General features: G+C 43.1%; 11 protein-coding genes and 1 non-coding gene across 12 annotated transcripts; 5 read left to right on the forward strand and 7 right to left on the reverse strand.

The window, feature by feature from the left end:
• Nucleotides 1–63: 63 nt before the first annotated feature.
• Nucleotides 64–1,599, reverse strand: VTP21DRAFT_7852 (uncharacterized protein; the record flags this gene model as incomplete). Its single annotated transcript, XM_069398639.1, has 5 exons — nucleotides 64–837; nucleotides 894–946; nucleotides 1,007–1,128; nucleotides 1,190–1,382; nucleotides 1,446–1,599. 5 exons carry the CDS (start codon nucleotides 1,597–1,599, stop codon nucleotides 64–66), a joined length of 1,296 nt encoding a protein of 431 aa, XP_069246210.1.
• Nucleotides 1,600–1,805: 206 nt separating this feature from the next.
• Nucleotides 1,806–3,082, forward strand: VTP21DRAFT_7853 (60S ribosomal protein uL4; the record flags this gene model as incomplete). Its single annotated transcript, XM_069398640.1, has 2 exons — nucleotides 1,806–1,808; nucleotides 1,967–3,082. 2 exons carry the CDS (start codon nucleotides 1,806–1,808, stop codon nucleotides 3,080–3,082), a joined length of 1,119 nt encoding a protein of 372 aa, XP_069246211.1.
• A 355-nt stretch (nucleotides 3,083–3,437) lies between these two features.
• VTP21DRAFT_7854 (uncharacterized protein) lies at nucleotides 3,438–5,465 on the reverse strand (the record flags this gene model as incomplete). The annotated part of the gene is made up of 1 exon (XM_069398641.1): nucleotides 3,438–5,465. The coding sequence occupies one exon, from the start codon at nucleotides 5,463–5,465 to the stop codon at nucleotides 3,438–3,440; it is 2,028 nt and encodes a 675-aa protein (XP_069246212.1).
• Nucleotides 5,466–5,756: 291 nt separating this feature from the next.
• VTP21DRAFT_7855 (uncharacterized protein) lies at nucleotides 5,757–5,993 on the forward strand (the record flags this gene model as incomplete). Its single annotated transcript, XM_069398642.1, has 1 exon — nucleotides 5,757–5,993. One exon carries the CDS (start codon nucleotides 5,757–5,759, stop codon nucleotides 5,991–5,993), a length of 237 nt encoding a protein of 78 aa, XP_069246213.1.
• Nucleotides 5,994–6,254: 261 nt separating this feature from the next.
• On the reverse strand, nucleotides 6,255–8,322 carry VTP21DRAFT_7856 (uncharacterized protein; the record flags this gene model as incomplete). Its single annotated transcript, XM_069398643.1, has 3 exons — nucleotides 6,255–7,409; nucleotides 7,477–7,869; nucleotides 7,942–8,322. The coding sequence occupies 3 exons, from the start codon at nucleotides 8,320–8,322 to the stop codon at nucleotides 6,255–6,257; spliced, it is 1,929 nt and encodes a 642-aa protein (XP_069246214.1).
• A 1,434-nt stretch (nucleotides 8,323–9,756) lies between these two features.
• On the reverse strand, nucleotides 9,757–12,297 carry VTP21DRAFT_7857 (uncharacterized protein; the record flags this gene model as incomplete). Its single annotated transcript, XM_069398644.1, has 3 exons — nucleotides 9,757–10,579; nucleotides 10,656–10,821; nucleotides 10,893–12,297. The coding sequence occupies 3 exons, from the start codon at nucleotides 12,295–12,297 to the stop codon at nucleotides 9,757–9,759; spliced, it is 2,394 nt and encodes a 797-aa protein (XP_069246215.1).
• A 1,147-nt stretch (nucleotides 12,298–13,444) lies between these two features.
• VTP21DRAFT_7858 (uncharacterized protein) lies at nucleotides 13,445–15,567 on the forward strand (the record flags this gene model as incomplete). Its single annotated transcript, XM_069398645.1, has 7 exons — nucleotides 13,445–13,454; nucleotides 13,519–13,569; nucleotides 13,639–14,091; nucleotides 14,152–14,637; nucleotides 14,719–15,050; nucleotides 15,104–15,159; nucleotides 15,228–15,567. 7 exons carry the CDS (start codon nucleotides 13,445–13,447, stop codon nucleotides 15,565–15,567), a joined length of 1,728 nt encoding a protein of 575 aa, XP_069246216.1.
• A 281-nt stretch (nucleotides 15,568–15,848) lies between these two features.
• Nucleotides 15,849–16,688, reverse strand: VTP21DRAFT_7859 (uncharacterized protein; the record flags this gene model as incomplete). Its single annotated transcript, XM_069398646.1, has 1 exon — nucleotides 15,849–16,688. The coding sequence occupies one exon, from the start codon at nucleotides 16,686–16,688 to the stop codon at nucleotides 15,849–15,851; it is 840 nt and encodes a 279-aa protein (XP_069246217.1).
• Nucleotides 16,689–17,626: 938 nt separating this feature from the next.
• On the reverse strand, nucleotides 17,627–17,881 carry VTP21DRAFT_7860 (uncharacterized protein; the record flags this gene model as incomplete). The annotated part of the gene is made up of 1 exon (XM_069398648.1): nucleotides 17,627–17,881. One exon carries the CDS (start codon nucleotides 17,879–17,881, stop codon nucleotides 17,627–17,629), a length of 255 nt encoding a protein of 84 aa, XP_069246218.1.
• A 59-nt stretch (nucleotides 17,882–17,940) lies between these two features.
• VTP21DRAFT_7861 (uncharacterized protein) lies at nucleotides 17,941–18,555 on the forward strand (the record flags this gene model as incomplete). The annotated part of the gene is made up of 4 exons (XM_069398649.1): nucleotides 17,941–18,129; nucleotides 18,204–18,312; nucleotides 18,379–18,441; nucleotides 18,506–18,555. 4 exons carry the CDS (start codon nucleotides 17,941–17,943, stop codon nucleotides 18,553–18,555), a joined length of 411 nt encoding a protein of 136 aa, XP_069246219.1.
• Nucleotides 18,556–19,146: 591 nt separating this feature from the next.
• Nucleotides 19,147–22,410, forward strand: VTP21DRAFT_7862 (uncharacterized protein; the record flags this gene model as incomplete). Its single annotated transcript, XM_069398650.1, has 7 exons — nucleotides 19,147–19,369; nucleotides 19,444–19,864; nucleotides 19,942–20,025; nucleotides 20,087–20,928; nucleotides 21,014–21,107; nucleotides 21,166–22,210; nucleotides 22,285–22,410. The coding sequence occupies 7 exons, from the start codon at nucleotides 19,147–19,149 to the stop codon at nucleotides 22,408–22,410; spliced, it is 2,835 nt and encodes a 944-aa protein (XP_069246220.1).
• Nucleotides 22,411–23,006: 596 nt separating this feature from the next.
• VTP21DRAFT_t335 lies at nucleotides 23,007–23,078 on the reverse strand. The gene has a single exon. It is a non-coding gene; the product is annotated as a tRNA-Cys (tRNA).
• Nucleotides 23,079–23,498: the final 420 nt, after the last annotated feature.

Genomic DNA, 23,498 nt, shown 5'->3' on the forward strand with positions numbered 1-23,498 from the left:
AATTCCATAAGATAAAGAATGGGTTCAATCATTTAAACATGTGTTTATTAAAAAAAAGTAAATCTACTGATTCATCCCTGCACTATGTATCCTTAGTCGGCAATCCTCACCACCACTCAGCAACAAATCTCCAGACCATTCTACACAGAATACTTTCTGCTCTTCTTCCTCGCTATCATTTCCATGCAACAGGGTATATATCGGTGCGCGCCGACTACGTATATCCCAGACACGCACAATACCATCATACGATCCAGTCACGAGATGATGTTCTGAGCTTGGGCTCCATGCTACAGAGGAAACCCAGTTTCGGTGACCTGGGAGAGATAGTTTTAACATAGAAGCGTCACTGCTGCGGGGATCCCATACTCGCAGAACTCGATCCGCATGGCCAGTGGCAAGCAATCCTGTAAGTGGAGAAGGGGCGAGAGCATAAATCGTTTTCTCGCAGGAGAGTGTGGTAAGATTAGTGCGTTTATGGATATCCCAGACTCGAATGGAATGATCCCATCCACCGCTATAAAGTATGTTTTCGTCCTTCGGATCGAACGCAACACATGAAACAGGGCCGACGTGGGCATCGAGAGTAGTCACGGGGGCTTTTACTAACACATTATCACTATTTTTTGTTTTTCGCTTCTTGTTATTTTCATTTTCTGGCCCAGCTAGAAATTCTGACTCGTCCACATCGGGTACAGCGCTCGTATAGTATTTAATTTCTGCGTCCCAAGATGCAGTAGCAAAATGTTTGCCAGTGGAATCTACGGAGACTGATTCAACGCTACCTTTGTGCCCTTTTGCAACGTAGAGCGTTTCAAACATGTTATTTGAATCATACTAAAAATACATCAATATAGAGCATATAGGCGATTTATGAGTGAATGAAAATTTACCCTCCATGCGCGCACAGTATGATCTTGTGATGCAGTCAAAAATGTGTACTCTCCTAATAAAAGCGACTTAGATTAACAAGAAAAAAAAAAGACTGGTGTATTTTGAAATATACCTTCACTTTTCAGCCATGCCACACTTTTTATAGGCCCTTCATGACCAGTAAAAGTCTGTAAACATTCACCTGATTTGTTCCATATGCGCGCATTATTATCGTAAGAGCCAGTCAAGAAATACCTTTTCAAGAAGCATAATAATAAGCTTAAAAACCTTCAAAAACATAAAAGTGGAAGTATACCCGTTAGAAGCGCTCACGCAATATACCCAATCATCATGTTCAAATGTTGAGAGCGATTTAGGAGGAAGCATTGACTCGATATATTCTAATATCAGCACATTTTCTGCAGAGATGCCTTTTGATTCCAGGTATTCCTCGAGACTAGTCCGCAGCGTCTCCCCGTCAATTAAAAATGTGAATGGAATAGTTTTCTCTAAAACAAAAATTATACATTTAGATACCAATACTCATCATTAACAGCAATAGTCATCATTACCAAAATTTAGCATATGATTCACAATTTCCGAGAGTCCATATCTCTTAAGTCTGGTGGGTACCAGAATGGCAGTGTCTGGAACGACATACTTGTCATTCTTGGTAACAAACTTCACCTGTACTTTTCTCTCGTCTATTTCCATATTTTCTGCCATTATATATCGATATTCGAGAAACGTGAAAACTACATTAAGCTCTCGAAAATGCAAATAAACGTGACGGCGAAGTGACTGCTGTTGCTGGATACAGGAATATCCCCCTTATCTCCCAAGAAAAATAAATTTGAAGAGCGAAGGCATCGCGACTGTTTCCTCCTCTTTCACTATTTCTCTATTACTATAAACAAGGGCACATAATAGCAATGGTAAAGTATCATAGTCTGCTTTTATCCATCCATCCATCCACCCATCCATCCTTTTATTTTACTTTTAAAATCTATGAAATGGATGAGTGGGGTGTCTTGACACTGATGTTGAAATGAATTGTATGAATTTTTGCTCATTCTAATGATTTACCCTGCAGGCCGCTCGTCCCGTCATCAACGTCTTCTCTGAGACCGGTAAGGAAACCGTGGGCACTGTTCCGCTCCCCGCTGTGTTCAAGGCCCCGATCCGTCCGGATATCGTGAACTTTGTCCACACCAACATGGCAAAGAACAAGCGCCAGCCTTACGCTGTCTCGGATAAGGCCGGCCATCAGCACTCTGCTGAGTCCTGGGGTACTGGTCGTGCTGTTGCACGTATTCCTCGTGTTTCTGGTGGTGGTACCCACCGCGCCGGTCAGGGTGCTTTCGGTAACATGTGCCGTGGCGGTCGTATGTTCGCCCCCACCAAGACCTGGCGCAAGTGGCACGTCAAGACCAACCAGAACCAGAAGCGCTATGCTACTGCTTCTGCTCTGGCTGCCTCTGCTATTCCTTCCCTCGTGTTGGCCCGTGGTCATCGCATTGAGGAAATTGCTGAGGTTCCTCTTGTTGTCTCTGATGCCGCTGAATCGCTCGCCAAGACCAAGAGTGCCGTTGCTCTGCTCCAGGCCGTGAACGCCTACCGTGATGTCACCAAGGTCAGCAACTCTCGCAAACTCCGCGCCGGTAAGGGTAAGCTGCGCAACCGCCGCCACCGTCAGCGTCGTGGTCCCCTCGTTGTTTACTCCGAGGACAAGGGCATCGTCAAGGCCTTCCGCAACATCCCTGGTGTTGAGCTCGCCAATGTCCGTCGCCTCAACCTCTTGCAGTTGGCTCCTGGTGGCCACCTTGGTCGCTTCATCATCTGGACCCAGGGTGCTTTCGCCCTCCTCGACGAGATCTATGGCACCACCGAGTCTGGCTCTTCCCTCAAGAAGGACTACTCTCTCCCCAACGCCATCATGACCAACCCCGATGTCGCCCGTCTCATCAACTCCGATGAGATTCAGAGCGTTGTCCGCCCCGCTGGCCCTAAGACCCAGAAGCGTCCCTTCACTCAGAAGAAGAACCCGCTCCGCAACGTTGGCGTGATGGTTCGCTTGAACCCCTATGCTCGCACTCTCCGTCGTGCTGAGATCCTTTCCCAGCAGCGCCGTGCCAAGGAGGACAAGAAGACCAAGGCCCCTAAGAAGGTCTCGAACAAGAAGTTCATCGAGAACTTGCACGCCGAATAAGCGCCAATTGTTCGCCCAAATATCTATAGCTTCCTTTAAGCACGGTTTTTTATTGAAAAATTCGAAATAAAATGAAATTGCTGTGTTTGTTATATCCTCCATAAGAAAACGTCTGCTCAATTGACATATAAAGCTTATATCGCAATGAGTGGGGCTTTTTAGAATATTACACATTTACAAGGTTTATTTTAAATTAAAGGCCATAAAGAGGAAAAAATATATATAAAGAATATACTTATGTATGATGGTATGAAATAGCGAAGGTTAAAATAAAATAACGATAAATCAAAGGAATAAAAAAAAAAAGAGTATAGTTGTCTGTACAAATGCTATGTATATTGAATATGGGTGTGGTTTAATACACATTTGCGGACACTAATGACACAGTTCTCGATTGCCTTCGCCAAAGTGGGCTAGTCCCTAACATGACTTCATCCTCCGGCTCATCCACGTAATCCCCAAGACACATCTCTAAGAACCGCTCCCTTCCCTTGCGAGAATCCCGTGCTTCTCTCAATGTATCGATCCGATACGCATAAGCAATGATACGGCGAACTTGTGCGAGAGAGAGTCCGGCACTGTCAAAGCTCGAGCGTCCAAGCCAAAAGAGGATATGTTCGATGGCCTCAATGGGCAAATCGCATATATGAGTTTTTGAGAATCCTTGGCCAAACTTAAAGGTGGGAGTTTTGGGGGAGAGTGGTGGAGAAGGGTATCCGCGCGAAATGCAATATTGATCTATAGCGGCTGGTAAAGAAGGATCGGTTGAAGATGAAGTTGAGGATTTCGCATGATAAGGGATGAAATGTGGCACTAGCATGGGCGTCACTGAAGCCGCAAACGTAGGGGGCCATGGGCTTGGGGGTTGTGATAGTGGCCGGAGCGGCATTGCTTGCGAATCCTTTCTTCTACCAAAATGGATAAGCCTTGCAGCAACAAGTATATGGAATGCGGCAGCGTGTCTTTGGCGCAGTAGCATATGGTTACGCGTGAGACACGTTTGTACAAGGTTATAAGGTTGTTCCCAGTTTTCAAGCACGTAGTCGAGATGCAGAGTTTTAAGCACGGTGTTATTTTGCAATGTCTGCGCAAGGAGCCAGTGTCCTCTCTGGCCCACCAGTTGGTTGCCCGCGAGAGAGAGAGATTGTAGTCGTGTATTCTGGCGCAACGCTTTGCAGAGCGCCTCCACTCCCTCGTCACTGATGTGCGAATTAGCTAGCACCAAGCGAAGTAGATTGTGATTCTCTGCTAGAGCACTGGATATTTCCTCGATTGCACCCGCGAGGTGATTTCCCGTTAGAATCAAAGTGCGAAGTCCCGAATTGTGTCGGATGAGCATGGCTAAGGCAGCGCCCGCATCATCTCCGGTCCCGGACTGACCGATTCGATTTGATTCAAGATTTAGGGTGCGGAGAGACCTGTTACATCCATCAACTATTGTCTGACACAGCAAACGGATACCATGACCGATATTGTTCCCTGCTAGGGACAAATGGGCTAGGCAAGTATTGAACCGGAGCGCATCTGCGAGGGTTATGCATCCCTCAGCGCTCAACTCGTTGATCGCCAAATTCAAGCTTGAGAGCGTACGATTTGCTTTCAAAGCCTTTGCAAGAACCCGGCCTCCTTCTATTTGTAGCCCGTTGCTTGCCAGGTTAAGGCGTTGCAACCCTGTGTTTTTGCGCAATAGGTGAGACATCGCAGTAGCACCCATGATTCCAATATTGTTTCCCTCTAGATTTAAGCACTCTAATGTTCCATTGCGTTCAAGCGCCTTGGCAAGCTTCTGGGCGTCTGTGCCGGTTAGCCCACTGAATGAGAGATTTAGCTCAACGAGCGACTGATTGAACTGCAGCATTTTACATAGGCATTTCATTCGATCTTTACTACCCAATGTCGCATTGCTGTAACTGATATCAAGTTTCTCAACCACTGTGCTCAGTTGAATGGATTGGAAAAGGATCTTGGATGCATCGCCATGGAGTTGACATCTTCGCAAAGAAATTCGTCTGACAAAGATTGCACGGGCTCTCAATAGCTTTGCGATTTTCTGCATATCTTCTGCACTAAGCCGAAGGTTCTCATAGGTCAAATTCTCAAGGCAAGCAGGCGGGGCTTGCTGCCCATTATGGTGCTTGATTAGCTCTTCAATGTCGCGGTAATCAACGCGCATTAGGCTGCCCTCTATGAGATTATTAATGGTCGATGTGCGCCGAGCGATGCGGGAGAGAAGCTCTGCTCCACTGTCAACGGTGAAGAACCGTTCAAGCACGCTCCACCGCGTGGTCGATGAGGACGAAGAGATAGAGGAGATGGAGGAGGAGAATACGTCGGATGTGGAAGCCCTGCGCTTCCATCGGATAAAATCAAATGAGAAAGGCATAAGAATAGGATGCGGATATACAGGGAGAGAGAATGAGAGAGAGAGTGGAGTGGGAGAAATGGAAAACTAGGAAAACTAGGAAAAAAAACACTGCAGTGTGAAACAATGGAAGGCGCCCCTTTAAGAAAGTGGCAAGCACTCGTGGACATTATTTCTGCTATTTTTGAAGCTAATTTTCATTAATTCTCTAACCTAACCTATGCACACCGCGAGTTTAATGGCGATAGAAGCTTTTGTCATCACTGAAGAGTGCCAAGACCAGTACTGCTTTGCTAACCGCTTAGAATTTGCATGCAGCTCTCCTTGGCGACGGCTCGCGATGGCGAGCAAAGGCGTGAAACGCGAGATTTCTGTACGGTGAAGCTGCAAGGCGATCCATCATCAACCTCTGCTCTCAGAGATGCGAGATCGGAAAGCCGCGCTGCACTTGACCTTTTTGGGCACCAACACATTATCACGCACCAAAACATTCACGGTTCTGACCCAGACTCTAAACTTCCACAAATGAGCCAATTCCGCATGGTTTAGACCCCTTGTGGAATCGAAAGAACATTCGATTTATTATCATTGGTTACACGTAAAACCAACACTATGGGATTACTGGATATTAGTCGATATAAATTGGAAATTACTAGAATGCTTCTATTCAGCTGATCAAGCAGATTAGAGGATTAATGAGCTCTTGACGCCCCTAGGAACATGGTTTAAGCCTGGTAGCGCAGACTTAAATAATATACAAGTACCACGAATTCGACTGGTACAATGAAAAAGGGAATCGATAAAAGAGAACTACCACACATCCTGCTTATTTTCCTTGCCCAGCTTTGGCTTGTCGGTGAAGGTGACGCTCCCGGAGGCGGCCACCCCAAGCTCCTCAAAGAGGATCAGCTCGTTCTCGCCCTTCTTGAGCAGATTCGAGGGCACATACAGGGTGATCTGAGGCCCCACTGCGGGCCAATATCGCCCCAGATTAAAGCCATTCACCCACGCAACGCCCTTTTTCCAGCCCGTGACGTCAAGGAAAGTGTCTTTCTCGGTGTTTGTCACGGTGAAAGTCGCACGGTGGAAGGAGGCGCCGTCGACCTTGGATTTGCCCTTGCCTGCACTCTCGCGAATAATTTTGCTGAGCTTCTTTGGATCATCGAGCGGAAGGAAATAGTTTTGCCACCCATACTGGTACATGCCTCCAATGAGAACTTTTCCGGATGAGAGCCCCTTGATATCGCCCGTATCGGGACCGAAATTGATACGGCCCATATTCTCAACAAGAATATCAAGGGTGTGAGAAGCGGCATCAAACGCTAGTGTGCGCGAACTAGGTGCACCGCCGACCATTGGGCGCGACACAGTTCCGATGAACTTGGAGTCCAGCCAGATGAGCCCATAGTCGTGTAGATCCCGCGGAGTGAGAGTGTTCCTACCCAAGGGCCCAGTTACGTTTGTGCGATAGTGCATGAATCCGTATGATTCCATTGGCAGCGGACTTGAAGACTTCTCGACCTTGGTGGCAAGCTTGGAGAAGATGTCCAAATAAGCAACCGATTGCGCGATCTTTATTTCGCCCAGACTCTGCTTTGGCATCTCTGCTGGAACACTAATGTTGGCGTTGTGGCCATATTTCTTGAACAGAGCCTGCAACTTGAAGTACTTGTCGGTGAGGTCTCCATTCTCAGCGATAGGAGCGTCGTAGTCGTATGATGTGATGTGCGGCTGGAAAGTGTAGTTGCCGACACGGCCCGCTGTGTTGGCACCATTCATAAACCCGAAATTCGTGCCGCCGTGTACCATATACAAATTAAAGGAAATGCTTGTGTTCGCCTGTAAAAACTTTTCCACCACATCAACCACCCCCTTTTGCGTGGAGACTCCCTGAAATCGCTCGCCCCAGTGAGTGAGCCATCCGTCCCAGTACTCACCGACCAGCACATTGGTTGCATTGTTGGCCTAAAGACGAATATCCCCATCTTAACAAGAGTATCTCAATGACTTCAATCGCCATTTAGAGACTTACTTTTCGCGCAGCATCCAGTTCGCCCTCCATCCCATCAAGCCCTCCAAAATTCGCAGCGCCAAAGTAGTATTTGTGCTTCCCGCTCTTGTCTGGAACCCGCCCACCAAATTTCATGGACGGCAGACCTCCGTCGGCGGTGAAGATCAGCACATCTATCCCGCCCTTCAAAATAGAGTCTCGAAGACTTGTTTTATACGCCATGTCATTTCCATACGAGCCATACTCGTTTTCAATCTGAAAGGCAATGACAGGACCCCCCCTCGTATGCTGTCTCCTTGATATAATGGGGAGGACCTTATCAAAGTATTCTTGGACATGCTTGAGGTATTTTGGGTCAGACGAACGAATATGCACATCAGGTTGATTAGTGACCCAATAGGGAATACCTCCGTTCTAAGTTAAAAAAAAATATAGGAACATGAAGTACGAGCTTAATGTGCAAGTGCCACACTGTATCCATTTTACCTCCCACTCAGCGCAAATGTATGGGGAAGCTCTTATAATAGCCTTCATACGATGCTTTCCGATCAGGTCAATATAAGCTGCCAGGTCTAAATTGTCCTGGAAATTGAATTTTCCCTTTTCGTACTCATGAGAGTTCCAGGGCACATAAGTGTCTATCGCATTGAGGCCTAGGGCTTTGGCTTTAAGGATGCGGTCCTCCCAGTATTTACGTGGGACCCGGAAATAATGGATTGAGCCAGAGCGCACCTGGTAGGGCTGCCCGTCCAAAAGGAGATTATTCCCTACCCACTCCACTGATCTCTTCTTATTCTGCCCAATCTCACCAACCGACAGCGCCGCCGAGCAGAGAATGATAAGGATAGGAAGCGGAGAGAACTTCATTAAGAAAGGAAAGAATAATGAAATAAATCAGTATATATCAAGAACGCTTAATCTGGTTGCGAAATAAGGAATTGTAGCATCGCTTGGTCATTTTTATAAAATCCTTATTCGCACTCACTACTAAGGCCTAGCCTTATTGTATCGTGAGAGCGTGTCACCGTGTGAGAAGAGAAATTTTGGGGGAAATTGGTGATGAACTAATGATGACCGTAATATGTAAGAGGTTTCATAGAGTTTGTTTAACTTTTATCCTTGGTGACACAGTAAAGCTATAAGGGACCAGGCATGACCCATGATGGTTACCTTCACACTGCAGGCACATTCTTTAGTATTTTTTTTACCTTGCGGGGCGTACATGTGTATATTCTCTCTTCTGCGTCTGAGTTAAATTACATGTGCTTTAGATCATGAACTAAAAGAGGAGATGGCTTTGGGTTTGGGATCGCTTTATGTAAAAATAAAATAGGGAGGAAAAAAAGGAAATATTGACAAGCTTCTAGCTATGTATCCTCCCTTTTTTTTTCATTCTCATCTATGGGAATATATTGAAAGTATAATTATTATATTCTGAAGCTGAAGCTAACCCCATTTTCGCGTTATCAAATAGAAGTCTTTCCACTATACCTTAGGTTAAAGAGATTAACCGTAGTGGAACGGTGATGTGTCCTGAAAAATTGATTTACTCATCCACCTACAGTAAAATCACCTCTTAAAATCAATTGCAGAGCTTAACCTGATGGGTTTAATGTATTAAAACTCAATATAAATTGCTATGTATTGTTCTGTGCACGTGTTCTTTGTTTTACAACATCACAACCTCTAATGCATCCCTAATAGGCAAATTCAGAGTAAAACATATTCTAGTGACATTAGAAATGGAATCGGATTTCACCAAATCAAACGGTTGATTCTATTGGCATCAGTCTAATCGTCGCAAAATCAATATTGACTAGTTGATATCCTGCATCTCACGACGGTAACACCATATTATTTACTGGCGAAATTTCCCATTAGAACAAAAAAGATAAAGTTGCAGATGACAATTTTATATATGGCTTAGTTCATATGAAGTGAATAGATCGCATCTTGAATCTCTATGGAGTTTTCAAGTACTATTTGGAAATAAAGTAAAGCTGGTGATATACTCTGAGGGAGAATATCCTATAAATATGCAAGGAGAAAGATGCCTTTATAGGCATTTCCGGCCTACATAATTCATTTTTGAGTATCTGATTTTTGAAAATTTGGATATCTTGATTGATTAACTGCATATCTTTCCGGTTTGATTTTCCAAATTTCTCTGGGTATATGCACTGCACCGAGTCCTAGAATTGTTCCTCTAATAGTTTGCAAAGAAAGTAAAGGTTATATTATTATATATTTGTAAAAGGGAAAAAAATGTACATTAAAATAAAACAAAAAAATTTTGCGACATCACTGCCATAACCATTTGCCTGCTGAAGACACGAGATGTTTGATTTGGTCCCGTTTCCTCACATGTGCATGTGAGGGTCCCTCAATAGCTGTTGACGCATTCTCCTCGCTTAACCACCATCCTTCTTCATTCATCTCCGCCAATGGTACCGATGACGCCGGCCGGCCAATTAGCTTATCTACGGCCCAACTAGTTATCGATGATGGTGTCTTCGGTTTAAGTGCCTCTTCCGCCTCCAGAGCTTTCAACCGCTCCCAGTATTGCAAAAGCTCTGCCATATTTTCTTTCGGGCAGAGTGAAATGGCATGACCTGCAAGAATAGTTCTCTCAGCGGCTGGTGCCTCTTCCAATTTTGCAGCTTCAAAACAAACTCTCCATGTAATATCCGTAGCCTCCTCTGCAATCCTAGCCAAATCCTCGCCTTTTTCTTTTTTTCCGACCAGCTGACGCTTCGACTGCTTGCGCGTGCGCCATACAAGTTCAACGAGTTGTGTACACAGTCTCTTCGCCGTCTCAAAATCTCCCTCATTTAACGCGGCATCGGCTAGCATGGCAATTACCCTAACTTCCGCCATCCGATCTCCTTGAAACCCAAGTTTTCTCGTTATTTGAAGAATTTTGGTGGGTTGACGGTAGGCTCCTGTATTGGTAGCTAGCAGACGCGCAATTAAATCTAGACGATTCGACGACATTCGTACTTGGATCGGCAGGATTGCGAGTCCAGGCTTAAAAAATATTTTATAGTCTGTTGTGAGAGTATGGGTTGCCTCGATAAGCTCGAGCTCTGCGCGAATAGCCGGCGTAGTGGGAACGACATGCAAACTGTTGTAGAAGAAGATTATTTCAGATCCAAATTAGGAAAAATGCCGCCTTGCTTTATGATAATAATAAAAATTACCAATCATAGGCCATCTTCATGTTGCCATTCAACATGTTTCCGGAGGTAGAATTATCAAAAAACTCTCGAGCAGTATCGATCACCAGTTGTTCGGCTACAGCTGGTTCCAATGGACGCATCTTATTTCCAGAGGTTGGGAAGAGAATCTCTCTCGCAAGTGAGAACCCTAAATAAATGGTTCGGGTATGATGAGAAGTGCATTATATCAAATCACCTCAGTTTAATTGTGTACGTTACCACCACTGCCCAATAAAGCCTTCAAAAATTCAGTATAAACCTCTTCAATCTTCAACTCCCCTAAGACGCCACGACCTTGGTCCTGTAAATTTAACAAGTCCTCCAATAGGCGCATCCACTTTTCATCAGTGGCATATTCGCTCACTCCTCGACGTGCCATCCGTAAGCACAGTTGTTTTTGCATATCATGGTTCCTGCTACTTTCGAGGAACCATCTCAAAGGAACAGCTGTGCGCTGTCGGTGCATCACCTCAGCCGATAAAAGATGCACTTCGAGTTGATCGATTGCAGAGCGAAGAGCAAGGATATTCCAACCTTCGAGTTGTGCGTAGATATCGTGTGGTGTGGCAATACGCTTGGTATCAATTCGCTGTATATGCTCATTTTTCTTATTTTGCTCCTCATGGTTTTCCTTATTGCTTCCAAGATCATGTGGGATACTTTCAAATAGGCGACTCATAATTGGCCAGGAATGTGTTGCTGAGCTGCCGTAAGTGCACGAAAGTACGAGTCGCATTAGAACTTCATCCTTTAAAACTAACTGGTCGTCTGAAGAGGTTTTTAACTCCTCAAGTATGACACAGCAATCTCCTAGGCGATCTTGAGCTAAATCTAATAGATAGTTACATAACACACTCATTGGGTTTTCATGTTCACGATTATTCTGCAACCACCGAGATTGAAGTACCCGAAGATATGGCATCACAAAATGTCTTACATCATTTGCTATGCGATCCGACGTTGTCTCACAAAGTAGAGTCGCGATGACTTCCTTCGGTGATAGTGTCTCGAAACTAGCGAAATCTAGATCTAGATTAGCGCGTGACGTAGGGCAACAATCGTAGACTACGTGTGATAGCATATTTAAGTCTTGAGAAAGATGCTCTAAGCCGTGTACACCCTTGGAAATTGCAAGTTGTACAAATCGTAATGCGTATTCAACGTTCCCAGACCAGCGTTCGATCTCATGAGCGCGCTCAACATACCATTGCGACATGAATTCTGTAGATGCAGGAAATTCGATCTCGGGGACTGTGGAAACTCCTGAAATTGCGGGTATTATTGAACAATCTATTCCGACTGCCATATCTCTTTCTCCTTCCCCTTCTAAGAAAGTTTCTTTTATCTGGTCCAAGAGTTCCATCAAGGCTGATTTGCCTTCCCAATCAGGTTCCATGCTTGGATCCTTGTGATCTTTCCACCATTGCACTTCTAAATTATCGGGACCAATTCCAGGTAGAAGGTAAGCAAAAGAATCAGGATTTGAAGTTTCCGGGATTTGTTCAAGAATTGCAAATCGATAAGGGAGAATATCTGAAGAGTGATGGATGAAAAGAAATTGCACTGCCTCGAAGATTTCTTCTCGGGCATATACTGCCGCGAGACGTGCAAGATAATGTTGCATTTCTTTAACTATTCTCTTAAATTAGATATCAATCTAATCTCACCCCAATATATCTCTTTTAGAACGCGAAAATTATTTGGCTGTCTCTTATGTGACTGTTTTCTCTCCAGTTTTTAACAAAAATCATACGTCTCTAAAGTCAAAAATAACATTTTGAACATTTTCTTCGTGTGCATTCAATTAACAATAAATTGAAAAGTAATATTCATAACATTTCAAGGTATAGTTAATCTGATTAATCTCTTATAAAATAAAAAAAATACTCGACGTGTATATAGCTATCTGAAATGTATTTGGCTTGGCAAATTTTAAAGAATAATTTGGAGAGCAGGAGCGTTCTTTACAATTTTCTTTGCAGGTATCACTACCTGACTGCAAAACCACGATTGCAATTTCTATTTTCATTTATCGCTTCATTCACAAGTCTATTTATCAGAACCTCCTTGCCCAGTATTCAAAATATCCTTCTCCCGAGCAAAATTCACTTATTAAAGATATTGATATATCTGGAAATACTCAGCCAACGCTTAGGATACTTTCATCAGCCCGATTTGCGGCAGACGACGTTGAATACTAATTTGTGTTGCTTGATAATAAGACGAACACAATCATTAGCGCTTAATCATACTCGTCAAAACCACTATGGTGCCTATCCAAGAATCACCAGTTGGAATGGGAACGCGAAACTTACGGGCCTTTCGCAAATCCCCATATTCATTAGCCCACCCACTCAAGTAATTATTCATTGGTCCTAGACAAGCCAGGATATACTTGAGGATTTTTATACGAAGATTATTTTCGGCGTACGAGTCTAGTTAAATATTCTAGCAAGCTTTTTAGTGGCCAATAGATATTCGATCAATCTCTAAGAGTAGACAATCCTTTCGTTTAGCTTACAGCGGAAGAAAATTACATAAACATATGTTCGATCCAAGTTCAGTTTTTACGTTGTCTTTTGAGGTCGTCGATACCTCTAAGTTTTGAAACGAATTTATATTGCCCAATTATTTCGCTATAGGTATGATACTGGTTATGCAATGAAATAGTAGTCACAAGTGACTGTTTCTAGCATTAGTTGTTTATATTCAAATCCTGAATAGGCAATTAACCAATCCATAGTTCTAGAGATTTGCTAATTCATATAGAGATGACTAAAAGTAATATTCAGTGATTAGCGGATCGGTACAAACACCCATTAATCTAAACGTTTTTTATATATAGAAGCGTCAAAGCGACAGGCGCATTTGAAGCGAAGAGATCAGCAAACACACAGTAAGCTCCATGCCCTGAATTCTCTTCGAGCTCGACTTATAACTTAATATTGGAACTCATTCTAATTAGAATTAAAGAAGGATCCAGGGGTTCCCGACTTAAAAGCTTTCAAGGATAGGCTCGCCTCCACCGCAAAAAGCAAGAAAATTGGTGAAGAACGCGACCGTCAAAGAGAAGCTCGAAGCTCTATCCAGAATCAAGGTCGATCGCTATCCATCGCAACATCTGCGTCCCTCAATGGCATGCTTAAAGAAGCCGCGAATCGGGCGAATTCCTTTGTTGCTCATTCATCTGATGACAATATGTTTGGTTCAGCAATAGAAGAAGCAGCTGCAACTGGCAAGAAAGATAATTCAAGAAAAGCCTATTTTAGAGAGTTCAAAAAAGTTCTCGAAGGAGCAGATGTAATATTGGAAATACTTGACGCAAGAGATCCTCTTGGTACAAGAACCAAGCAGGTTGAAAGAATGATAATGGATAGTGGAGTGAGTAAACGAATCATATTGGTGCTGAATAAAATCGGTAGCTATTTTCAAGCATAGGTAGAGGTTTATACTTTTGGCTTATTATTTTTTAATTTAGATCTAGTCCCCCGCGAGAATGTGGAGCAATGGCTTAAATACCTTCGTAATGAATACCCTACAGTTGCTTTCAAGGCATCTACTCAAACTCAGCGATACAACCTTGGGCAACGTAGTGGTTCCGCCCTCGCACCCACTGCAGCACTCAATAGTAGCGAATCTCTCGGTGCCGATGCACTTATTCAACTCCTCAAAAATTATAGTCGCAGTGCCAATATGAAGAGCTCTATTTCAGTTGGTGTGCTTGGATTTCCAAATGTGGGAAAGAGCTCAGTGATCAACTCATTAAAACGAGCAAGAGTATGTGGTGTTGGAGCTACGCCTGGATTTACTAAAGTGGCCCAAGAAGTGCACCTAGATAGAAATATTAAACTACTGGACTGCCCAGGTATAGTCTTCAGCACAGGGGAGGACGGAGAGACAGCTGCGGAGGTATTATTGCGAAATTGTGTTAAAGTGGAGTTATTAGAAGACCCAATTGCCCCTGGTAAGTGTGCGCCTATATCTAGATATATTCGTTAAGATTTGGGGAAACGTGGGCTAACTAAGTTTTATTATTTTTTTACAGTCGGCGTAATACTCTCCCGTTGCAACAAGGAACAGCTAAAGTTAATGTATAAGGTGCCTGATTTCGATACAACTGAACAATTTCTTGCATTACTCGCACAACGCCGCGGCAAACTTAAGCCTGGTGGAATTCCCGATTTGACATTGGCAGGTCGTCAAGTGCTAAATGACTGGAACTCTGGGCGCATTAAATATTACACTATCCCCCCTGCTGTAAAGGGCCATATTGGAGCTGAAGTAGTGCAGGCATGGAGTACAGAATTCGAGCTCTCTGAAGCTGATCGTATTTTGGAAGGAGTTAAGAGCCAAAAGGAATTCGACGAGTTAATGATGGTAAGGCAGTTGATAAGCATTTTCAAGTAAAATGTGCTAACTCCCTATTGCAGGCAGATGATGAGTTTGCAGATGGTATGGCCGACGATGAAATTGCTGCAGAACAAGTGTATGTTGATAGTTTGATTCAAATTAAATCCATTGAAACTGTCTGATATATTTTTCTCTAACCGATAGTATGGATATGGACGGAGACTCCATCTCAGCACATAATAATACTTCTGACAGGTCTATTCCTGTGGTCGACCTCCAGCCCATAGTCAAATCCACCATTGCTGCCAAGCCGCAACGTCTTTTCACTGATGCCGAGAAAGAGCTAAACCAACAGTCAAACAAACAGCTTCGAAAGAAACAAAAGCAAGATAAGAAAAGAGCAAGAAAGATGGCTGCTCTCTATGGAGAGCCAGGGGAGGAGGAGATGGAGGAGGACGATGAGCCTGTCAACTTTGGAGAGTTTAGTTTTTCACAATTGCCACAAGATGAGCTACCTCATTCAGATGAAGACGAAGAATTATAACCATTCCATTATATCTCAATCTACTTTATTAATAAAAGTGTATTTATTATCCATCCTTGAGCGATTGGAAGGGAATTTTTTATTCTTAACCGCTAATTTTGCAAGCATAAATAAGGATTCTCTAGGATTCATTTTATAATTATCCTAAAGATAATACAGCGCGAGACATTATTAACTGAAGGAGAGATGAATTTATGAAGTATTGGCATGCTACATAATTAATGAGGGGAATTGGAAAGTGGAAAATATATGCTTAATAGCTATATGATGAACTTTATAATTTAGATTCCACCACTCAATCTCCCGAGAAGACCACCGCCGAGTCTTCCGAGAAGACCACCACGCGCAGTAGAGCCATCGGAGCCGCTCGCAGAAGCTCCTCCAGATGGTCCAACGGCACCATTCAATGGGTTAAGATTCACTGGCTGCAATACATTTCCGACGCGTTCATTACCAGATGGAGAGCTTGCATCCGCCACAGCGCGGGAGAGTCCTTGTGCGGTATTGACGATTTGGCCAAGTGGGTCACGGATCGTATCGAGGATGGTGTCACGGAGACCAATGGGGTCCAAAAAATCCCTTTGACGCTTCTCAAGATGACGCTTCTTTTTCTCGGAATCATCACTATCACCGCCGCCTCCTCCACTAACCTTGATCCAAGTGCAGCTTGCAAAACCGGTCGGGCTTTGTACTCGCAGCAAGCATGCCCCATTCGGGCCTTGACAGTTTACTTGGGGCATCTGCAATGCAATCTGATAAGTTCCTCTGGCTCCAATTCCCAGTGCACCTGGTGCACTCCTTGTTACTTGAACCGGGGTACTAAAGCTCGACCCGGTGCCGGAAGTGTCAAGGAAAGCCCTGAGAGGGCCTCCACCATCGATGTTCGCAACACGCCAAGTCATGCCAGCGTTCTGTCCGGCGGCGAAAGAGGGGATATCACCAGATGGCTGAGGGATCTGAACTCCAGTACCGCAAGGCTGCGCAGAAGTAAAACGCACGCAGTCAATGGTGCTGTCTGGAACACGGACGTTGAATCCTCTAGGGTCAAGGAGTTTGCCATGGCCCAGGGCAGTTCCAACCAAAGTGGCGAGAAGAGAAAGTTGTATAAAGGTATTAACCATCGTTATAGAAGATGCTTAATGATGCAGGATGCAAAAAGGATGAAAAGAGGGAAAATGTGAATGCAAATGCGGATGTTAGGAGTTGCGTTGCCAGATTTATGTGATTTCTTTCCTCCCCTTCCTCCCTCTTGCCGCCTGTTAATATACCACCAAGAATCGTCGCACATATTCTATCCATGTCCCACACACCCAGTGCTTTAAATTAGTTCCAACCAAGACGTTGCTGTGGAAAAATATTAATAGATTTGAGATTTTTTTAGATGCGATATTTTTAATCTTTTAAAGGAATGGGTTTTCTATTTTATTTAAGTTTTCCTTAACACAAATGTCCGTGCGCTGCTAAAAGGGTCTGTTCGGAAATGCGTTTTCCAACTTTGTCTTTCTCTCAGCTCGAATTATTGACGAAGATACGTTTCCGGCGATGGGTCAGCGAGTCCTTTTTTTTTATTCTGTCCTGGGTTAAACAGTAGAGGGTTTGTGCTCGTGCCCGAGAAATTCTCGGTGAATAATCGTCTAAAATTAAAACCAATGAGAAGAAAATGGCTTGGCGGCAGTCACAAATGTATTCATCGAGGCTGCTATATTTGCGTTTATTACCTAAATCAGTAAATCCATGGATCCTACATCTAGTGTCATTTATGATAGTGATGAAAGTACAGACTTGTATGATGGGCGAAATGAAGATACAGGAGAGTCCGAAAGTGATTCTTCGATAAATTCAGATCCAATCATCCTTGTAAGTGACAGCGAAGAGGAAAGCATACCTTTGAGCCCATCCCTTTCAACTGAACCTACAGCATCTCCATTGCAAGCAGCCGCACTCCAAGATAAACGCCGACGCCCTAGCCTCACATCACCTAGTGATACAGACTCTGATCATGAAGAGAAAGAAATAATCCATGCGACCGAAATCCCATCCCGCGTGTTTGCATTATATACTAAATCTCGTCGAGTTCCATGCCATCGCTGTATTCTCCTTGGCCTCCCATGCGATCGGTATAGAAGAACTCGAAAGAATAATAAATTTCATACATGTACTCACTGTGTGCGATCAGGACGACCCTGCCGGAGGGGCCGTGTTCAGCCTTGCAGAAACTGTAGAGAAAAAGGCTATGTTTGTGATCAACGCTTTCCACAATGTAGTTCTTGCCAAAGATTGGACGAAAAATGCCGCTTTGGAAGAGTAAGAGCATTTCCAAATGGGTTCGAGGTGATTGAAACGGTTGCGCGCTCTCACCTGGAGCGTATTACAATGTTACATGACGATCCAGCGAAGACAAAGCGTAACCGGCTGGCAAGTAGGTATCAGAGTAGAATGCGGCAAATTGAGTTAGGCGCAAGTGAAATGCCAGCGACTTACTCGCGACGGCATCAAGTTGATCTCTTTAGTGGTCCTGAAATCCCAACAAGTCAAGATATGAGAAATACATTCATTGATAATGTAAAGACTATCATTATTTCTATAATTTCTAATTGTGCCCAACGAGGAGCGTAATATCTTAATATTGTTAATAGGATTTATTAGAAAGTATTGAGCGCTATGCAATGGATTATTTTCATCGAATTGATTGTTCTCATCCGGATATGTATGGCAGTATGGATGGATCGGCTGTATTAGCAAGTGGTTTGTTAATTTTTTTTCTTGCATCGGAAGCATGGCAACAATTTAATATGATTCTACGTTATTTAGCATTTCTCTTGAAAGAATATGCAAAATTTCTCGTGGCCGATATCTTTTCCAAAGATACACAAGGTATTGAATTTTATTTGTTCTACTAATCAGGTATAAAGATTTTAAATGTTTCCAAAATTAATAGCTACATTTTCCAATTGCGAACTTTCTAATCTTGAAGTTTGTGTGGAGTGACTGTATAAATATTGCATATATTCTTTAATTTTGAAATAGCAAATGTATAATGATTCTTTTTCATCGACTCTCTTGTATTCCCTAACCCTTGCCGTCGCGATGCGACTGCATACCATTGACCAAATTATTTTTATGAAATGAATGAAATTATTATCAAAGCAATTGCTAATCTTTACACCTATGCTTCTGCCTCGAGGTTGAATCAAATTAAGCATATTGGGATTTACCTCCGCGACATGTTTTCCGTTTCGGAACCCGAAATTAACAATGCATCTTCGAGTTGTAGCAGGTTTTCACAGCCGCTTCTTTCTTTTTCATTTCGCCTCTGTAAGATGCGAGGAAAAAACAAGTTTTTAGAAGAGGGGTTTTGTGGAGTTTTCGTGATATTGTTGGCTCACTGTAACACTCAATACATGTTCTTTTAATATTCACTTCCTTTTGTTTTCACGCACTTGCACCGACTCTCTAACTACTTTCTTTTGTTTCCACCTTATTGCACTATATCATTCTCTTTTTTTTTTTTGTTTTCACTCATTTACCCTTATTTATTTATTCTTTTGTACACTACCCTTCTTTAACACCAATATCGCAATGGCTTTGAAGAGAGATTTCTTGTCCCGCTCCGAATCAAATGAACACGATAGAAAATATCTATCCCAGCGAGCCACCTTTTCTGGTGGCTCCGGTAAAATGGCATCCAGGTGTACCGGAAATGAGACCAAGATTATGAATGTTAGCGAGAAGCGTCCCGAGATTCTTGCGTGTGCAGAACAAAGATGTCCTGAAGTAGAAGAGCTGCCTATGGGTATCGAAAGTAGTATATGAATTGCCACTGATCGTAGCGCTTGGCAATTATAATTAATTATCTATTACCTAAAAAATATCTAGGTGTAGCACGGCACTCTTCTAAATATCGGGAGCAAAATCAATACTATCAAGTCTATTCTACCCCGACTAACGCTGCTGGCCCTGCAACTCAAAAGCATGATCAGAACGAGCCACGGCGCTTCTCAGATGGCTATTATTTTGCAGCTGTAGATCCACGCACCACTACTTCTGATTATCATTCTCTCAAGGCGGACGAGGCTCTTGCTTACATGAAGCATCTTGCTAGGGAGACTAGTCTAGCAAATGAATGGAAAAGAGTTTTAAAAATAAAGAGTGGCCTCGAGGTATGCATGTATAGGCCAACTGGTGGCAGTAAGCGTGAAAAGGAGCCACCAGTTTTTCGGGGAGAAGCAATCATTAAGGACTTCACTCCTCAGGCCATTTTTTATGTCATTGGGAATAGACAGTTGTGGGATGAGTGGTAAACACATTAATGGAACTTTTGTTAGTTTGTGAACTTAGTGGTTGGTTTATCTCAATACATTCATATATATCTAGGTATGAAGATGGCCACTTATTAGAGAATCTTAATGAAAGAACATCTTTAACCTACGAAGCACTTAAAGGATCAGCACTTTTAAGGTGAGAGCCAACGAATCAATTTTATTCCATCACAACGCTGATGGATTCTCCTGGTAACTAGGCCCAGAGATGTTGCGCTTGTGGAGACAGTCGAGTACACGCAGCAAGGCGGCATCTATTTTGCTTCGACCTCAGTCGAGACGCCTAAAGCTCCTCGTCGAAACGGACATATTCGGGCACGCGTACGCCTCGCAGGCTGGGTCCTGGAACCAAACTCCGATGATCCTATTGCAACAAAAGTTACTTATTTTTTACAAGAGGAGATTAAAGGATGGATCCCAAAGTTTGCAGCGAAAAGATTTCTTGCCCGCAGAGCCCTTGTAATTGAAGCGATTAATAGTTTCCTTGTCACCAAGGGTGCTGTTCTACGTGCTTCCCGTCAACCTCAAATCAGACCTAATAGCTATCATCTAGGGGGATCTACTGAGCCTCCTGCTCTTACCCTTACCACTGAACATGTTCCTTCAACCCAAATAGAAAAAAATGCTGAAACTAGTAGTAAAAGTGATCAAGGTAGGCGAATACGCCGAAGCCTTTCAATGTCTAGCTTGGGCCATCCATCATCGTCGAAGCGTTCGATTGCCTCCAAGACGGCTACTGCAAGAGCTGTCCGCCCTTCCACTGCTGAGAAAAAACAGTCTGCCCACCAGTCAACGACAAAGGCGTCTGGATCTTCAGCTTCGCAACGTCATCGCCACTCCAATATTGCGTCAAAAGCTATGGAAGCACTTAAATCTTACTCCTTGGGACATGACGATTGGATATTTCAAAGAGACTGCGGAGGTGTCCGGCTCTATACACGAGAGAGTGACAACTTAGTGCGAGGGGAGAGTATAGTGCAAGGTAGTTGGACTGCAGAACAAGTTGCTGCTACAATATTTTCAGCTGGTGCAAGAAAGATTTGTAAGTAATTGCCTTAGACTTATCGTTTCATTTATGTTTCTATGTAGTCCTTATCGGCTATTCCTATGTATAATATTCATTATAGGGGATCGATGCTTCGTAGATGGTGTAGTAATTGAGCATTTTGGGTCTAAAGAGCTATTATTCTTGCAAAAGATGAAGAACCTGGTTCCGAATGGGTAAGTATCCATGGAATGCTTTTCATCTTGGTAACCTGGGGCTAAAATCATTTATCAGAGTAAATAAGGTGTTGACGATAGTATCGTTTGAGAGAGATACCTCAACTGGTACCATTTATATAGCCTCCAGCAGTGTGAATGACGAATCTGTCGCGATTTCTCCCAGTATACACATTGAGTTGGATGGCTGGATTATTCGACCCTCAACCGCTGAAAAAGGTTTATCCACAAGCATTGAGATTACACGTATAGTGAAATGGGCACTCCCTGCTGATCACTACACACTTTCGGTGGATTACCCTGCTAACTGCGCTGGGAAAGTTGCTGATTTCTTACGATGTCACGGCTATCCACCATATGCGCGCCGAGTTGCTGGTCGAGTGCTCTCAGAGATATATCGTGTTTCCTCTGCATATGAATTTGTATATACTGTGAGATATGCTCCTCTCTTTAAGGGGACCGGTTGGTACACTGAGCTTAGGCTTGCGGGCGCTTTCCCCCATGGATATGATGCCCAAATTACTCCCGATCCGCGTGAGGGAGGCCTAAGAGTTGAGCTTTCTCCAGATTCATGTGGTTTACGCATATTTGTTGCAGATGAATCTCTGGATGGAAGACAGGTATTTGTGAGAGTTAAACCTTCAACGCAGGAGAAAAAGTGTATCAATGGTATAGCCCTAGTGGCACCCGCAGATGCAAGAAGAGTCTCTTCAACCTCGTCCAATGCAGCTAATAATCACCGCTCTCCACCTGAAACACCATCAGAACAAATTGTGAGTGTCCCGTCTAGAGCCAAACGCGAGGTGTCGGAAGAGGAAGCAAAACGTAACACTTCAATTGGTAACGCAGGTGTAAATAAAGATGCTGGGAATCAATCTTGGAAGAGATTGCGGGTTTTGACTTCAGATACGCTAGTTGGGTCAGAGCAAGAAGAGCCAGTAAAGGAAAAGTTGCTGGATAAGCTGCCTTTTGGTATTGTCCCATCCGATCCTCCACTTCCTCAGATAGCGGCTGCTGAGCAGTCGACTGGATATAAGCCAGAGTCGGTTGCAGTTGACTCAATCCGAAACCCATTCCTGAAAACACCCTCGTACGGCAAAAAGGTACTGAAATTGAAATAAAAACTATAATACTGGTTACTACATAATATTTAACTGTATTACATCTTCTATTGTAGCGTCGAATTAACGCCACTTTAATACTTGGAGAGGATCTCACACTTAATGCCAAAGAACTTCTTCTATTTCTCTTTGGGATGCTGGTATGCTATTATATGGGGAAGATTTCATGTCAGACCACCTGAGACTACTGTTTATGTAGCCGCTTCTAACTTTGATTCAGTTCTGATATCCTTTAACGTTATTTTTTCCAAGTTATTTTTACGCTGAGTATTGTATCTCAATAGGGTTCATTTTATTATTTTTGTTTAGGCCGTTATTTTTTTCATTCTTTCATTTCATGCCATTAAGAATTGTCGAAATAAATATTGTGGTTGAATTGATATCGATTAGTTTTTATAAAATTTTGGTAAAATATTATATTAACAAAATCTAGATTCTATCCTTTTTGTCGCGATATGCATATCGATTTTGCACACTGTCTCCATATAAACATATCAATTGGTATACAGCATATTGAATTTCCTAAGGATAATTTAATTGATGTTAGAACGCGCCAATTTTTGAAATTGTGGTATACACAATAACCCTTTTATTTTTATTTGTGTCCTTCAGTCTATGAGCTTCATATTTATTTTGCTCACGTCAAACATCCTGATATCAATTTAAATCACGAACTCAATAGTTAAATAAAAAAATTTTTAAATAATATTACTTTAAACTCCAAGCCAGAGTTATATTATTAAAAGCAGGGGGGGGGGTTAACACAAAATAAAAATAAAGGAGAACTCGGGATTTGAACCCGAAACCTTAAGATCTGCAGTCTCACGCTCTACCGTTGAGCTAGCTCTCCAAATTCGGGATAGCTGTTGGAATCGTATCGAGATATCTGTAGTAGGACAACCAAGCCAAGCCACGTAATCCCTCAAGCCCTGCGGGGGAGGGTTAGTGTAGTTGACTATCCCTGGGATGCCGATGAGAACGGCGTGGGTTCGAATCCCACTTCCCCCACCAGCACTTACTCTTAGTTTGTGACTGCTATCCACTTGATCAGAAGCTGAGTCTTGATTATTGAAAAGATCGCCCTTACGATAAGTACAACGATTACATTGGTTTCACGTACATGCTATTCACGTCAACTACGATACACGCATATCGATTGAACGTCTATCGATCAAGGACCTATATCTCGTTATGTTAAGTCCATTGACATTAACTTCATGTAATATATGGAAATTAAATAAAAGTTTCCATTGATTGATCAAAAAAAAAA

This window comes from Calcarisporiella thermophila (assembly GCF_041956535.1).
Source record: "Calcarisporiella thermophila strain CBS 279.70 unplaced genomic scaffold VTP21scaffold_33, whole genome shotgun sequence".
Taxonomy (NCBI): Eukaryota; Fungi; Calcarisporiellomycota; class Calcarisporiellomycetes; order Calcarisporiellales; family Calcarisporiellaceae; genus Calcarisporiella; species Calcarisporiella thermophila.